Source organism: Gopherus evgoodei, chromosome 5, assembly GCF_007399415.2.
Source record: "Gopherus evgoodei ecotype Sinaloan lineage chromosome 5, rGopEvg1_v1.p, whole genome shotgun sequence".
NCBI lineage: Eukaryota > Metazoa > Chordata > Testudines > Testudinidae > Gopherus > Gopherus evgoodei.
The window spans coordinates 58,101,479-58,116,564 of record NC_044326.1 but is presented as its reverse complement, the minus strand read 5'-3'; the positions used below and the strand labels follow the sequence as shown (position 1 = coordinate 58,116,564).

Here is a 15,086-nt window from a genome sequence, read left to right as displayed (position 1 = left end):
TTGAGTTAATCACATGAGATAACTGTGATTAATCAACAGCCCTAATAAAAACCATAAAATATCTAAGGACTAGGGCAGCGATCAACTTCAAGCTTTGTGGGCTAGTACATATATTTATAGTAGTGGCTCTGCATCTTATAAGGCTCATATGTAAGATGCGAAAAACATGCGTGAAATCCTGACTTCAATGGGGCCAGGATTCCAGCCCAGGAATGTAATATGCATGGGGGGAAACTGTATTTGCATTAGTAGAGAAGATGCGTCTTAACATGTTATTTTATTTTCTCCCACCGAAGTTTTCTCAGAAGGAAATAAAACAAGAGGAAAGGACTCCTGCATTGTTTAAGTTTTATTGCAGATGCTAAAATTAGAATATTGTATCTGATTTTTGCAAACTATCCACTTTCTGCTTCCCTAGACATGGTTTTGAGTATATATTTAGAGTAATGAACAGGGAAGTAGACACATAAATCACATTATTGTTAATTCTTTGCTTAATTTCCTGCTCACTCCACCAGTAATGTATCCCTAATCCTGCCTTATGGACAGACAACCCAGGCATTTCAGTTGATAAACCCAATGAATCCATTACCTGTGAAAAAGATGTATGTTGAGCCTGTTTTAGACTCATCCTTCTTGCAGCTAGAGCCATTACACAGAAGAAGCCAGCAGCTATATTCACCAGTGTCTGCTGCAGTAGAATTTGCAAGGATCAGCTGACCATATCTGTCAAGCTGCTTAATGCTACAGAGAATAGAGACATAAAACACAGCCAAGCATACATATACTTTTTTGTACATTTTCTCACTTCATTTCTATTTGTTTTTGCTTTTTTCTCTTTCATTCTGTAACTGGCTATTTACTGCATCCTCCCCCTAACATGGGCATCATAAACCCCTGATCCTGCAAATATTTGTAAAAAATGAGTAGTCCCACTGAATTCAAGGGTGGAGGATGAGGTTATAACATGTAAGCGCAAACACATGCTATGAAGAACTGGCAAAGCTTTGTTTGTTATATATATTATTACTATTGTTGGTTTTAGTTTTAAGTTAAGGTTAGAGGGAGGTGAGGAATGAGGAAGTAAGTAAAGGAGTGGGAAAAAGAAGGAAGGGAAACAAAACAGACATTTGAGAATGCCATTTGGGATCAAACCTGAAGCAAAAGAATATCAACACTGCCAGCAAGACATAATAACAGGACTAGCAGGGATTACAGTGGTATCTGATGACATTCTGGTATATGGATGCTGCGACACGTGGCAGAGGCTGTGGCAGATCATAATCATAAGCATAACCTCATCTGTCTACTAGAAAAAGTCAGGCAAATAAATGTAAAGTGAAATAAAAATAAGATGGCATTGTGATTGACTGCAGTACCAGACATGGGACCCTTCTGACCTCCCAAGGGCTACATCCTGGCCCCCTAATGCAACAGATGCCTATACCTGAAGATATAATCAGTTCAGAGACTATTAGGATTTGTAAGCTATCTGACAAGACTTCTTCCAAGAATCTCAGGTGTTTGTGAACTCCTGTGGTGACTACTAGACAAAGATGCAGCCTACACATGGTTACTTCAACATGATGCAGCCATCACATGTACCAAGGAGTTAGAGACTGACTATCCTATCATGAAATACCACTATGTGAACTAAGTGACATGATGCCAGTAAGATGGTGCATGCGGCATCATTCCTACAAAACTGACAAAAGTGACATTTTGCATCAAGATTACTATCATCAATGGAACATGCTCAAATGGAAAAGGAATGTCTCGCAATAGTGTGCACATGAAAATTTCATCCAGTATGTTCAAAGTTGGGATACCATTGGAGTAGAAAATGACCATAAATCACTAGACGGTATTTTTGAAAAGCTGTTGCTGGTGATCCCAAAACAGCTTCAGCAACTACTTCTGAAAGTCTACAGAACCCAACAGCTTAGTTCCTTTCTTGTAGTATACATCTAAGATTTGCAAAGCTGAATTCTTATCTAGAGCAGTTTTGTAGCATGAAAATATGGCCATTGAACAAGAATGAGATACTCAATCTAATAGAAACATTCAAGACAGTTTCCTGTATAAAGGCAGTTGAATCCTAATACCTAGATCACACAGAACAGAAACTCTTTCAAGAATACATCAGTGCCATTCTAGACAGAAGTCCAAATCCAGAAACCCAGAGAAGCTGTATAATGGACAACATAGCCAAGGATTTCAGAGACCTGTTTTCATACATGTGGGGCAATGCAGGCCAAGCAGCAAAAAGAGACAATGAAAATACACAGCATCTCCAACAGACCTTAAAGAAAATTAGGAATGGACTTTTTCCACCATGGACTACAAAAACTACCTCATTATTGTAGACCACTATTGGGAACTAGATGAACTATCAGACTCTATTGCGGTGCCTATCATGTACATAGCAATGAAGGAATTCAGCGGGTGTGGCATCCCAAATCTATGTTGCTTCAGACGAAGCCAAATCAGCAGCTAACATTGCTAAGACTGTATTAAAGAAAGCTGCAAAAAGCAAAGAAAATATGATGAGCCATTTTTGAAAAGGAAAAACACTCCCATGGAAGACCTTAATAGCAGCCAGTGCAATGCTTGATGTGAATTTGTGCCAAGAACCCTCTGACTGCCAACTGTCAAAGGGGTTACAGGAATATCCTGATTCCATTGTACCCATTCTGGTTCAAAGAATGTCATGTGAGGTCTCAAATGAAAGCCAGGATCACAGTGGTTATTAGTATCATCATGAGATGTACGTACAGATACTATGTAAGATGGTGTGTGTGTGTGTGTGTGTGTGTGTGTGTGTGTGTGTGTGTGTGTGTGTGTGTGTGTGTGTGTGTATACACTGAAAATACACTGAAAATATGCTCTTAGCATCTGCATCAAGGTATAAGGCACAACTAAAAGTGAGAAACAGGTTTTCTGTCAGACAAAAGATGTTTATTCATCTACCTGATTACATATACATTGAGTATTGTGTCATTCACAATGGTTCACCTATAACCAGTCTGAACTGAATGTGAATTAAGAATTGTGAGAACTTCAGAGAAAAAAATCTAACAGAAAGAGAAAAGGAGCAGCGGAATGCGGGAATCCTATCTGGCGGTGAACTTCAGAGGTTCGCTTGACTCTATTTGGAGGTCAGAGAAGACACCTAGGCTCCTTTCACTGAGGATGCAAAAGGATTGCAATTTTGCTTCATGAGAAATGCTGGTTGAAGATGATGAAGAGAACTTTGAGTGAGATAAAACTTCAGGTGAGACAAAAAGAGGATGTTAACCTGTTAGTTAAAATCACAACAGGCCTTCTAGAGACTAAAATAATTTTATCTGTTTAGTTCCAATATTCTTATTCACGATCACTTGAATCTCTATTCTTTGATAACAGACATACTTGTAGTTAAAACAAGAATAAGTTTAAGTGCTGTGGGGGTCCTGAAACACACCTTACAAGCTGGTGTGTTCTGTTCCTTGGGGCACAGTGCAGCTAGTAATCCTGTGAGTATTCAGTTGAAGAGGGGTTAGACATTACAGAGAACAGGGGTGTTTTGAGAGTCAGTTCTGATATCTATCAGTTGCTTATCGGCCATATCCTGCTGACCAGATCTCACTGTTTTTCACTCTTTGGGGTACCCAGGGTGGTAAGGTACCATACCACTATCTCTCCTTAGTAGTTTTCTCTACGGAAAAGGATAAATGGACACAAATCAGGTATTAGGAATGGTAATATACAAAAACCTGTAGGAGAACACTTCAACTTCCCTGGCCACGCTATAGCAGACCTTAAGGTGGCCATCCTGCAGCAAAAAAACTTCAGAACCAGACTTCAAAGAGAAACTGCTGAGCTTCAGTTCATCTGCAAATTTGACACCATCAGCTCAGGATTAAACAAAGACTGTGAATGGCTTGCCAACAACAAAACCAGTTTCTCCTCCCTTGGTTTTCACACCTCAACTGCTAGAACAGGGCCTCATCCTCCCTGATTGAACTAACCTTGTTATCTCTAGCTTGCTTGTGTATATATATACCTGCCACTGGAAATTTCCACTACATGCATCCGACGAAGTGGGTATTCACCCACGAAAGCTCATGCTCCAAAACGTCTGTTAGTCTATAAGGTGCCACAGGATTCTTTGCTGCTTTTACTGAACAGACAGCAAAGACTGCAAATTGAGCATAGACCCATTGGAGGAGCCAAAAGACATCAGGCTTACTAAAAGGATTATTTTATGAAGTGCTGAGTACCTCCAATTCCCATGGAAGTAACTGAACATTAAGGGTTTACAAACACCTTGTAGGACAAGCCCTAAATCCTTTAGAACTAGTCGACCATCTGTATTAGTACAAGATGCATTAGTGCACTGCAACAGGTGGATCCTTCCAGTCAGGCATTCTCTAACTGGAGAGCTCAGTGTTTATTATAATTTTTTTTGTTTGTTCATTTGATGTATCCAAATGATGACTGTAGTTTAACTTGTTTTTACTGTGGCAAAGGACAGCAAAAGACTGAGTTTACTTGTATATTCACTGACAGACTTATATGGGGATGGTTCCTCTTGGGGTTTAATCTTCTGAATTTTAAACAGTTCCAGGTTTATCATGCCTGGAAGATAAGCCAGTCCATCAAATACAACTTGGTAATCTCTAAGCAACTTTGCTGCAGGAACATCACAGGGCATTGTTTGCTCCAGATGTTTTGCTTGTGCATCTACTGTACAAATAGTTTGCTCCAGGTTTAGTGTCACTAGGTTAATGCATTCATTTGTTTTAACTCTAAGCAGTGGCTTCTGTGTTGTTTGTACTATACGAAATTTCAGCCTGTATACTTTTTCCTTGGTATTTACATTATGCTAGTGGTATTAGTAAATAAATAAAAATAATAATAATGTGCTCTTATATTGCATTTTTCATCAGTAGAACTCAAAGCTCTTCACAAAGAAAATCAATATAATTATGCCCATTTTACAGACTGGGAAACTGCACAGTGAAAAGTGAAGTGCCTTGCCCAAGGTCACCCAGAAGACATGTGACAGACTCACGTATAGAACCCAGCTCTCATTTCCCAGTTCAGTGCTTTAGCCACTAGGCAACTATATAATTTTAATTTGGCTTTGCAATTTTGCTTTATTCTTTTACATAATGTTGAAGAAATGTTTGTAGCCTACAACATTCACAGTTGGAATTCAATTTCTTGTTTGTGCACAGATGCCACGTCTTTTTGTATCTGGTGCTAGTCTGACTTTAGAAGCATTTATTTTTGCTGGTTTGCACATTACCGTCATATGTGCAAAATCACATCTCCTTGGTGTTGGAATATTTGGTTTTAGTGGTTTTTTTTTAATTTCTGATTTCACATTGCTGCAGGGGCCAACTCACTCTGACACTATATTCAGTGTGCAGGCACAGAAAGAGCGCTAAGAATGCAACATTCAGATTTTATTCATTCCTCCTATACTATTCTCTGTCATCAAGCACTTCCTGAAAGTAAAGATTTCTAAGCTCCAAAATGTGACCCTCTACATAACCATGATATAACATCCCTGTGGGGAAGCTATTTCTCATAAAACTGCCAAGAGATTCCACACAAGGAAGGCGAGGATAATTTCTATGTAAAGGGATTGCAGGATGCATCCTGTTCACTCCCTGCATTCTATTTGGTTGCTCAAGACACCAGTAGTCACTGCTGAAAGTCTAGTGTTTTGTGAAGAAGTGGGACATCAAAACAGAAAAGTTCTTTTTGTTAATTATTTGTGGTCTGGTGCAATCATTAGCTGCACTTGTACTTAGAGCCCTTAAGTATTATGAAAACAGACAGATATTAACAGTGAAGGTACTGTCATTTTCTCATTTTTTTTTTTATGGGGCCCAATTCATTACTTCTGAATACTTGGGGCTGGCAATAGTGAAGTGATAATCTACCAAAAGGTGGCAAAAGAAAACATACATTTTAAGTGACATAATTGAAAAGTAGTACAGAGTTACTGTTAACATCCAATGAACTAATACCTCTTATATACACAAAAAGTCAAGTTATATGTTTGTTATTCTGATTGAAAGTAAACTCCCTATGGCACACCAGGCCTTCCTGTGTGTGATTTTATACATAAATATACACACACATATATACATGTGCTGAAGAGGAGGGGTATTAAATTATGTCGCTAGTTTTGAACTTTCGTTTTCTAGGGCACATCTACACTACAGCAAATACAGTGGCACAGCTGCAGTGTTGTAATATAGACACTTTCTACATCAACAGAAGGGGTTTTTCTACTGATGTAGTTAATCCAGGTTTCCAAGATGCAGTTCCTAGGTTGAGAAGAATTCTTCTATTGAGCTAGCTGCATCTACAACAGGGATTATGTCTACATAACTATACCATTCAGGGTGCAAAATTTTTCACAGCCCTGAGCAACATAGCCAGGTTAACCTAATTTTTAAGTGTAGACCAGGCCTGAATTAAATTATTTGCATTAAGCCATTGTCAGACACTATACATTTCTGTTGCAGAGTTAGAGATGTAGTGAACAACTGATTACAGTTTGTGATTACATAAACATATGAACTGTAAGATATTCAATATTAAACATTTACAGTACCGAGAAGCAATTATGCCAGAGGAACTTTATCTCTGCCAGTTAATGAAGACTGCCAAATACAGCTGGAAATCCCAGCCAATCAAAAGAAATAAGGTCAAAGTTAATTAATTCATGATACAATGTGTTCTATTTAATTGCCTATAAGCTATCCAGTAATCAATGGAAGTTTCCTGGTGAGATGGCCAACATTAAACATGTAATCCTAAAATCTGATTATATCTGCAATAATTAAAGCTTTGAGACTTGTAACATTACTATCAAACAGCAGTAGAATAAATAGGAGTTTTTATTAAACAAACTATAAATGACAACTGATATATAACTGATCAGAGTTCACAGGACAATCTTTATGTGCTGTCTTCACTTGCATGGATTTTAGAGTTGTGAAAGTCAATCAAGATTCAAATATTTGCTATATTCCACACCAAATGAGCTAAATGTTTTTTATTCAAAATATTCAGAACAGTTTAACGTAAAGTGACCAAGCTAGTTCATTATGCTGATTCTATAAATTCAGTTAATTAAAATCAAGTAATCACCATACATTTCAGAATGTATGTGATCTGTAAACATCATACACCAAATTTTCAAAACTGCCTCTAAATTTCAATGTGCATGTTTTACTCCTGAGGGAACTGTGCACCCAAAAAAAATAAAAATTCTGCACACAATATTTTAAATTCTGCGAATTATATTTGGCAGTAAACAAAGGTGGAGCCACCAGCATGGCAGGGAGGAGCACAAGCCCGGGCTACGTGGAGGTGGGAGATCACCCTGCAGGTCCCCTGACCCCCAGTCTCCCAGGATAGAGACTTGGTGGTGAGGCTGCACCAGACCCTGACACAGGGCAAGAGCTGCTCCAGAAATACCCCGAGGCCCTGCCCCTCTGGGCCAGGCACACCAGGTATAGGGTAAGAGGGTCTGGTGTGGGGAAATCTGGGTGCGGGCAGCTCAGTGGACGGTCCAGTAGGATGGTGCTCACCAGGAGGGGGTCTGGGTGTGGGAGGCTCAGCACAGGGGTCTGGGTGCTGAGGGAGTGGATGTCCAGGGGTCTGGGTGCTCAGTGAGGTGTGTCCAGGTGCAGCTGATTGGGGCTCATTGAGATGGGGATCAAGGTGCAGGAGGCGGGTGGGGCTCATCAGGATGGGGGTTTGATGGGCCTGCTTAAGGGGGAGCCCCAGCTGCTGCTGCTCCTGCTCAGGGAACACCACATGCTGGGCTCCTGCTCCCCCACTCCAATTTATCCTATCCCCTTCCTTTCCCCACTGCCCCCTTCCTTTCCCCACTGTCCCCTGCCCCCTCCTCCCCTCCCATATCCCCCTTCCCTCTCCCACCCTCCTTCCTTCCCACCTACCCACCCCCTTCACTATGCCCCACTGCAAGCACTCACTGTTGTATGGCTCTCAGCACACAAGAGAGTATGACTGGCACTAGAACCCAGGAGGTGGCTTACGGTGAGGAGAGAAGCAGCCTCCTTCAGACAGGCAGCTCTGTGCTAGCAGAAATGGAGAGAAGGGTGGCAGTAGCATGTGACTCTATTAGCCTCCCCATGGCTGTTTGGTGGGGGGGGGTGATACCACCCCAAACTACAACCACAGGCATCCCCAACACACACACACACACCCCAGCGCAACTTCCCTTTGCTTCCCCACTATTTTCTGTGGGGACACAAAGGAATTCGGGAGTGCAGGGTAGATATAAATTCCGTGCACATGCAGTGGTGCAGAAGTCCCCCAAGAGCAATGTTTTAAACACCGGCAACACAGATTCGTGCATGCAGATTAGGTTACAGCATGGCACAACTGAGAACCTGAAAATGGCTCATTTCTAGCTGTCACCATCTCTGATGCTTCAGAGGAAGGTGACCCAATAAAAAATAAACAAACAAACCCACCCCAGAAAATAGTTGGAGAGGAAGAGAGGAGGGATGAAATCCCTTTCTGACCCCTCCAGGTGACCAGCTGAAGCCCTGAAGCATGAGATTTAGAAATATATGACTGTAACCCTTCTGCCGCTCTGAGTTGGCAGTAACAAGGGCCGGGTTCAGTATCCAGGGGTTCCGTTTCAGTAACACAATGCATAACCGGCTCGAGCCCCCACCCCGTGACCTGGGACACTCACATACCACAACCCCCTGGGCGCCTCTAGGAGGCAATACTTCCCCTCTCGCAAGCACGGAGTCTGAGTATAGCAAAATCTTTTTAATAAAAGGAAGGAATCAATGCGGCATCCCATTGGAGAAACACCACAAACAGGGTTATAACACAAACCATAAACAAAAACCCACCTCCAAGTACATTTGGCACTGTCCTTTTTTCCCCTTAGAGTTTTAAGTCCAATCACCCCAAAGTCCAACAACCCAAAAGTCTCTGGTCAATGCCACTCCAGAGTTCGAGAGTTTATCTGTAGAGGTCCCTCCCCCCAGCCTGGGTAGAAAAGGGCACTTTACGTGGTCCGGGGCCAACTGCCCTGCCTCTCCGTGGGTTCTGCTTCCGCCTTCACTACGAACTGCTCCGCTTTACCAGCCGCCCCACGCTGCTCCTCCAGCCATCCTCAGAAACTGCTCCACTCCACCAGCTGCTCTGCTCCATGAGCTGCTCCAGTTCTCTCTGCAAACTGCTCGGCTGCGCTCGCTCTGTGGGCCGCTCCACCCGTCCCACAGCTACTCCGCTCTGCCAGCCACTCTGCTGCCACCAGCTGTCCCGTGATCCGCTCCAGCCGTCCTCACAACTGCTCCACTCCGCCAGCCGCTCTGTTCCACAGTATAGCTTCAGGCTCCCCCACTAGTTAGCACAGTACTCAGTGCTCTCAGCTCAGTAATTTCAGCTCTTTAGTGATTTCAACTCTTAGTGATCTCAGCTCTTAGTGAGGGAGCCCCAGTGCTAGTGCACCATTAGCCCAAAGTGAGTTCGGCTCAGTAACCTGTATTTAGATTCTTGAGGGAATAAAAAAAATCAACTCTGACATTCCACAGTGGAGAGAGGAGGGGGTGGAACTGGTGCTTCTGGCTCCACAAGGAGACTGCACCAGCAGGCACAGATACCTGTCCCCAGCCTCTCTCAATTCACTGGGTTTTGGAACCCATGTCCCTTGTCTAGCAAGTACCACCCAACTGAGGGTGAGTCATTTGTCACCAAGCAGTCCCACAGTTCAGCAGTCTGGGATAGGGTAGGCGTGCCTATGCAAATACACTCTCTGAAATTCTTTCCACCAGATGTCAGGGTAGAGCTTATCCTGACTCTGCTTACATGACAAAAGTCTCACGATCCTAAGATGAGAAGTGCTATAAAATATGTAATACTGTGACTATTGTTATTAACAGATCCATTAAAAAAAAAAAAGTAGAGACAAGCACAAAGCAGCATTTCTCCTGCTGGTTAGGGGAAACAAAACAAAGCAGAGCTTGTAGTAGAAGCAGGCCTGAAATCACTTTGGAAAGGTTGCCGACCCCTGCTCCAGTTAGTGTGCCGAGTCTTCATTTATTCACTCCGATTTAAGGTTTCGTGTGCTAGCAATTCATTTTAATGTTTTTAGAAGGTCTCTTTCTATAAGTCTATAATATATAACTAAACTATTGTTGTATGTAAAGTAAATAAGGTTTTTAAAATGTTTTAAGAAGCTTCATTTAAAATTAAATGAAAATGCAGAGACCCCCAGACCGGTGGCCAGGACCCAGGCAGTGTGAGTGCCACTGAAAATCAGCTCGCGTGCCACCTTCAGCACGCGTGCCATAGGTCACCTACCCCTGAACTAGAGTTTTGCACTGATTTCAATGGGAGTGAGATCAGCTCCTATATTTATTATTAGGTCATTTATAAGAACATGAATCCTCTCAAATGCTATAAGGGGGGAGGGATAGCTCAGTGGTTTGAGCATTGGCCTGCTAAACCCAGGGTTGTGAGCTCAATCCTTGAGGCGGCCATTTAGGGATTTGGGGATTGGTCCTGCTTTGAGCAGGGAGTTGGACTGGATGATCTCCTGAGGTCCCTTCCAACCCTAATAATCTATGATAAGGGGTATGTATACACAGTACTGCAGAGCAAGCCTCTCGGCCCTGAGCAGCAGACTCAGGTTAGGGGGCTTGAACTAGCACTCTAAAAATAGCTGTATAGACAGGGCTTTGAAGTTGCAGCTCCGGCTGGAGCTTGGGCTCTGAAGCCTATGCCCGGGCTCCAGCCAGAGCCACAACTTCAAAGTGTTGCCTATACAGCTATTTTCAGAGCACTCCCCAGTTTGTCATCTCCGGGTGGAAGGTTCACTCCCAAATGCTGTGTAGATGTGTCCCTGATGTTAAACCACAGCCAGCATGGCACTGAAGGGGCTCTGTCCAAAATTGGACTGGAAGTTGGTGACCACATGACACACAAGATTGCATGGACATTGAAAGACAGATACTCTCTTTTGCTAGAGCTCCACACTCGAGGGCAGCTAGGAGGGCACCAGGGAGCCAGTTATAGTTTCCTGATTCTAGGGGCTGGTCTGTGCTGGCCTCAAGATAAATTAGAGCAGACTTAGGTGCCTAAGGGAGCCTTTGCCAGTGAAGTTCTGTCACACATCCCTTCCCCATCCCTTACTTTCACCCATGCTCCATAGCTGTGGCTCTACATTTAAATTCAGTATTTTCTTCCTGCCCTTTAAACACTGAAGCATGCATGTACCATAAAATACTGTTTGTGAAGTGTTGTATAGAATTTAGTTTTATTCAGATTTATTCTTTATGGCTGTCCAAACACTCTAATTTATGTTGGGGCCAGCACCTAGAATCAGGAATCTGTAATGGCCCCCCACGATGCCCTCCTGGCTACCCTCCAGCGTAGAGCTCTGACAAGTGGAAGAATCTATCCATAAAGGAATGTAATGGCAATTCTGTTTCCATGACACAGTCACCCCAACATTGCACCCGAGCATCTGTTTTGCATTAGAGGGAGTGGCAAGTGAAAAATCATGGTTTTAAAAACAAATTATCCACAGCTGTCACAAGTTACTTTGGATTTTAAAAATTCAGTTTTAACAATCTAATTTGACATTTAATACTAATCAATACTAAATTGCTGGAGGGGAAAGGGAATTCTTGGATATTAGAAACTGACTAGTCAGTTTCACTTGTGTTTACAGTCAAATTCTAGGTTTTTCATTTTCAGGTTCTCAATTGTACCATGCTGTAACTTTGGGTCACAAATGCTTAAAAGGGGAATGTTTCTTTGTTAAAAGTATGTGCAATTGAATTTTAAAAGAAATAATGGAAATATTTAAAGAGTTTATTTTAAACTACAAGACATTTATATTTGAATATCTGAGGGCAAATTTGACTTGGAAGTGTCCCTTTACAGTCAGTTGAGGTTTTTTTGGTTGGTTGGTTTTTGCTTTAAGGATTTTACATGAAGTGTCTGCCTACATTTTAATGGGTATTTTAAAGGAAACATTATCAAGAATGAGGTGTCAAACTATACCTGTTGTAGAATAAGACATTGAAAAGTAGCATCTCCATTTACTAGGAGCACCTTAAACAAATCATCAATCAATAGCAAGATATGTAATGAGTTCTATTATTCACACAGCACAAACTAAACTCCTAAAGTCCTGTCTTAGCAAGCATTCACATCAGTTTAAAACCTGAAAAAGTGTCATTGTTGTTATTACTGTCATACCTATGTTCTGCTCTGGAATTTGGAAGGGATATCTCCAAGAGACAACAATTCTCCCTCTCTCTTTTTCTCTCACTGCAGAATTTACAAATGTTAGCAGTTGTGGAAATATTCAAGACTGTGAAAGGGTCTAGTTTCCAACTGCAAAAAATCACCTCCATCTCATAACAGAAGCGTATTCATTACAATGTATTTACAAAGCCTGAACTACATCTATAAAATTAAGAAGTCATATCCACTATTATGACAATTTTCTTCTTATAATTATATCCTTCATATAAATCACCTTTGTCTTTTAAAATATCATCTAGGCTGCAGTCTTTCCCCTTATGTTGGTGGGTTGAATGCCTGATAAGAATAGAATGGAGCCAAAATGTCTGGCTCTTATCCCCACCCTGCTCACTTTTATATTTTCTGTGGGTGGGTACAATTTGTGATTGCCAAATTTAAAATAGCACAAAACCACATGGCTTCCTCTCCTCCCAAGAAACTCCTTATCGTATACAGAAAGGAAATAGAACTCATCTTCAGAGAGAGATCTCTCCCCCAAGAACTCCCATGTTAAAACACCCTGTTGGCATCAGATCAGGTTTAACTTTAATAAAAATTTTAATGTTTAAAATTAAATATACACAAGATAAGAAGTACTGTACATCTGGGGTCAGGCTTGATTTATGAGGGCTTACAGGTATCGGTTACAAGGATGAAGAGATGCATACATATCACACAACCAGCATAGACCCAGATTGCGGTGCAGGAGTTTTAAGAGCGTCAGTGAGTAAGTGGGCTCGGGTACACCACCCACTGAATGAATTAAGAGTCCAAGTTAGTATTGGTGTAGCAAATAAGTACATTATTACAATAATATCCTCAAGACTCAAAAAGATTTGAGTTGCTGCCAGCGACTTTGTTTCTAGAAATTCAATTCTGGACAGGGCTGACTGCCCTCAAGTCTTTTTGTAGCTACTGGAAGCTGAGTCTATCAGTACCTTAAAGATCAGGCCCCCTCCAAGAGCAAATTTTCAGCTTTAATTCTTTAAACTCTTATTTTTATAGTTTTCCAGCACAGCTGTTTGAACTATTCCCCAAAGACCCATTGTTTCTGCACAGAATTCTGTTTCACAGAATGTTTTTGCCAGCCTTTGTGCTTTACTAAGATATGTATCTGGGTACCTCACAATCTTTTTAAATGCACTTTAGCCTCAACTGCCCTGTGTAGTCAGAAAGTCAAGGGAGTTAGGAGAAACCCATGGCACCTTTCACAAGAATAGAGGTGTTAAACCTGGTGTCTTGGTACAATTTCAGTGCTGTCTGTCCATCTATGGACATGTATAGCTCTCAACACCATAATATGGAGTACCCCACAGCACTCTGAAGTAGGGACGTATTATCCCCATTTTACAGTTACAGAACTGAGGCCAGGATACATTAAGTGACTTGGCCAAGTCTGTGGCTGAGGCAGGACTTGAACCTACATCTCAAGTTCCAGTCCAGACCCTAACCAATAGGCCATCCTTACTTTCTTACGAGAGGGAGTGGGCAAACAAATTCCCTCCACAGAGTTCAGTTTTGTATTGTAGTTTTATAAAGCTTCTGTTGTTCACCTCTAATGTGGATACGTTTCACTGGTGGCTAAAATGATCTGACTGCTTTAATATCCTCCATTAAAAAAAGAGGTATTATCAATATACAGTTTTTGTTATGTAATACATTTTACTGGACTCAAGCTGTTATAAACAAATTGCTATGACAAAAAAAAACAAACCCACACCATTCACTATCAGAGTTAAGATACCCAGAGACATTGAATTGGGCCTCTCTCCCTATGTGGATTAAAGAATAGCAGCAAGGGTAATTATAGACTCATAGACTCATAGGTCAGAAGGGACCAATATGATCATCTAGTCTGACCTCCTGCACAAGGCAGGCCACAGAACCCTACCCATCCACTTTTATACAACCCCTAATCCAGGACTGAGTTATTGAAATCCTCAAAACTGGTTTGAAGACCTCACACTGCAGAGAGTAGTTAAAAGTATTGCTTGTGTAGTTTTAAAAATCCCTTATCTGTCAACATCTTGATTATATTTCTGCATTTGAGTCAAAGAGAAAGTGATTCTGTCCATTAACCAAATCAGTCACAGCGACTTCACCTTGCAAAACTGCAGGGAGACTAAGTGAACAGATTCTAGTTTTACTGACAGCAAAACTACTGAACTAAACATTGATGGGATTGTTGCAAATGAAGACACTACCTAGAATGGCTATAAGGTATCTTCTTATAGTTCTGTACCTCCAACAGCTCATTTATTTTATGCACTGACATGAACAGGGCACGGAAGTGTTTGGGATTTTTTTAATCGTTTGTCATTGTGTTGGCTCTAAGGGCTGCTCTACACAGTGGAGTAGTGTCCCCTGTGGCGGTGTGATTTTTAATAGGCACTAACATGTTGTGCACTAATTGGTACATTTAATCAGCCCTCACTGGTACACACTAAAGGCTCACTAGTATGCTTTAACCTAGTGCTGTTTCCCCAATACTAGGTTGATGCATGCAAGGGAACCTTTACTGTCCACCAGCAGGAGCTACATGGACCAATTAATGCACCACATAGAGGTGCTTTAAAAAAAAAAAATCACACCCCCATAGGGCACATTACCCCATGTAAACAAGCCTTGTCGTGGGTGGGGGGTTGGTTATTGGTGCCATGTGATTGAACAAGGCTGCCACCTGGTGCCATCAAGTCATGACTGCCATTCATTTACAATCTTGACAGCAGTCACAGGTCACCAAGCAGATGTGCTATTTTTGATCTCGTCCTATC

General features: G+C 41.6%; 1 protein-coding gene across 2 annotated transcripts in view; it reads right to left on the bottom strand.

Moving 5' to 3' along the window:
- PDGFRL (platelet derived growth factor receptor like) overlaps positions 1-15,086 on the bottom strand; it is a 52,082-nt gene that overhangs the window by 18,156 nt on the left and 18,840 nt on the right. For both annotated transcript variants that reach the window (XM_030565494.1, XM_030565493.1), the window contains exon 3: positions 593-744. In XM_030565494.1, coding sequence (XP_030421354.1) covers positions 593-744 — 152 coding nt within the window. The remainder of the gene's footprint in view (positions 1-592; positions 745-15,086) is intronic.